Genomic DNA, 2,677 nt, shown 5'->3' with positions numbered 1-2,677 from the left:
TATAATAAAAATGTTGGGGGGGGGGGGGGGGTATTTTTTATAATTAGATCACACTAAATGAACATGTTGAAATTGACAGTCCTTTCAGCTAATTCAATGTGAGATGAATTAATCAGAACAGATTAATCATTATTTATATAAAAACCTAGTATTTCTTATTTTACAAATCAATTTAAATTTAAGTTAAAAAAAACATTTTGTCAATGTAATTATTACTATTAGCCTTTTTTACTATTAGTTCTTATCTTAAATAGTTACTTTATACCTTCAAAATAGGATCATGATGTTTTGTAGGCCCTACAAGTGCAGATATTAAAAGTTTGTTTCACCTGTTGTACCAGTTGAAAAGGAGCCAGTTCATTCCCTCTAACTGGTATTCTCGCAGCTGGTTCCCATTCCTGTACTCTCTGGACTTCTCCAGTTTTTGCCACTGTTCGGGCAGAGGCCTTTCCTGCATTAAGATAGGAGAAATGTCACCTCTTTTCCTAGTCTGAGATATATGCTAAAAAGCGAAGCAGAATAAAAATGTTTTGGACTGTACGAGAAAACCTGCAGCTGAACCATGCAATCATTTGCATTCAAGGACTTACCACATGCTTGATATCTGGAATTTCCTTGAGGTCTTCAAACTCTCTGATTTTCACAGGGTCAACATCTTCCTGAAGCTCCCAAGTACTCTCCTCATATGACAAAGAGCACCACTTCACCAGGTAGTGTGTAACTTCCTGTTAACATGCAGACAAACCAAACATCAAAAGACTTGGCACCACTAGTATATATAAAAGCTTGGTTTTTTAAGAGAATTTGAAGAGCACCTCACCTCTCCAGTTTCTGTATCTGTGGTGATAGCAATCTCTAAAACCCGATCAACTTCAATATAATCTGGATTAAACAGGTCTTCATCCGGCTGAGGAGAAACACAACTTCATCTCAAGCAGATTTAGGCAAATAACACATATGTAGACAGTCTATGACAAAAGCATTGATTTAAAGGTGAGGTACTTGACAAGAAAATCCAAAATTCTTGAATTTTCTACATGCATCATAGTTTTTACATCCTCGTATATCTGGTGCATCTCCTGGTTATAACTGTAAATGAACCACAAATGAACTGTAGCATGTTTTGGCAGACGCACCTCTGTGAAAATATGCTTCATTTGCGCCTGCTTGTTTCTGAAGCGCTTGATTTTTTGGCCAATGCGTGGGTCCTTCTCCAGTTCCTCCAAGGTCGCCCATTTACAGTGCAGATAGGAGCTGGCAACGAGAAAATCCTTTCATAGCTTGCAATGTGCAATAACAACACTGTGTGCTTTACCTTTCAGCTAGTGTTTAATTTAAAAAGTTTTTTGTTTACAATGTTTGTTTATCCATCAATACTAAACTTGTCAAGAACATGTCTATGTCACATTTCAACTCAAAATCAAAAGAAAGAAATAATTAATTATATTCTGCCAAAAAAAAATGAAGCTTTTGTACTTTGTAGGATCATTAGCATCAATTTTGTGTATGGAGGTTTTTCTGACATGAAAATTAAGCACATAACACAATGCATTTACACCACAACATTTCAAATGCATAAATAATTTTATAATATTAATGTTTTAAATAGTTTTGAACATACAAATAAAAAATGTTGGGAAAAATGCAATACTTTTAAATATGAAACCAAACCACCAGTAGATGACGGTAAATGACTGTTTTAATGAGCGAGTCATTAAACGGCTGATTCAGTCAAAAACGAGGCAAGTGACTACTGTCTTTATGAATGGGTTACTGAATCATTGACTCACTTGATTCGTTCAAAAACGTGGAATCATTCAGTATCGAAACACCGCTGTGTTGCTCGGAGACAAAACAGTTCTGCTGTGGCTTTGATTGATACTTCGTCAGCGAACTTGAGCAAAAACAGTCAATACTGTATTATAAATTGTGAACTTTGTGTCTGTTTAACTCACAATGAAGAACTTCCACGGCGACATCTTTGCAGCAGCGCGCAGACTGATCGGAAATCAAAAGTACAGCGAGAGCGATTCGAAAGCACGCAGAGCCATCTGTTCTCTGTAGCTCTCGCGGTGCTTTGATGTCATACAGCGATCGGTCTGCGCATTGCTGCTTCAAGTCGAACCGAGAAAGCGACTTTGGTCGAACACACTCCTCCGGTCTACGAGCTTGCAATCTCTCTCTCTCTCAATTCAATTCAATTCAATTCAAAATTGCTTTATTGGCATGACTGGAATATTATAACATCTTAGAAATATTAAACTGTAACAAATTATAACGTGTGAACATTTGATACCACAGTCTTTAACTTACATAGAAACACACATACATACTTCTCATCACTGATCACTAAGGATCACTGTGGTGGACAGTAGGGTAACACACTGAGGTCAGACACAATACACATTGACTTGCTGTCTCTCAGGCTGTGGCACATCCACACGTATCTCGCAGGAAGTGCTGCTGTCTGTCCCTCTCCTAAAAGTATCTTTATTTGTTCTGTTTCACTAATGGCTGTAAAGTTCTTTATTAAGTTGGTGAATTTGTTGAAGTAGAGGTTTCTTATGGGTATGTATTTATGACAGTGAAGGAGGAAGTGCATCTCTGTCTCGATCTCTCCTGTCTCACAGTGAGCACACACCCTTTGCTCTCTGGGTAACCAGCTCTTTCTGTGTCT

General features: G+C 37.6%; 1 protein-coding gene across 2 annotated transcripts in view; it reads right to left on the bottom strand.

The window, feature by feature from the left end:
* Positions 1 to 2,677, bottom strand: part of LOC107708125 (chromodomain-helicase-DNA-binding protein 6-like) — a 43,912-nt gene that overhangs the window by 22,337 nt on the left and 18,898 nt on the right. For both annotated transcript variants that reach the window (XM_016512275.1, XM_016512274.1), the window contains 4 exons: positions 1,137 to 1,254; positions 821 to 907; positions 591 to 725; positions 330 to 451 (listed from right to left, as the gene is read on the bottom strand). In XM_016512275.1, the coding sequence (XP_016367761.1) occupies positions 330 to 451; positions 591 to 725; positions 821 to 907; positions 1,137 to 1,254 (462 nt within the window). The remainder of the gene's footprint in view (positions 1 to 329; positions 452 to 590; positions 726 to 820; positions 908 to 1,136; positions 1,255 to 2,677) is intronic.

The sequence above is a fragment of the Sinocyclocheilus rhinocerous genome, unplaced genomic scaffold, assembly GCF_001515625.1.
Source record: "Sinocyclocheilus rhinocerous isolate Xijiao unplaced genomic scaffold, SAMN03320098_v1.1 scaffold113, whole genome shotgun sequence".
NCBI lineage: Eukaryota > Metazoa > Chordata > Actinopteri > Cypriniformes > Cyprinidae > Sinocyclocheilus > Sinocyclocheilus rhinocerous.
Note: the sequence above shows the minus strand (reverse complement) of the source record. Positions and strands in the feature narration are given on the sequence as shown.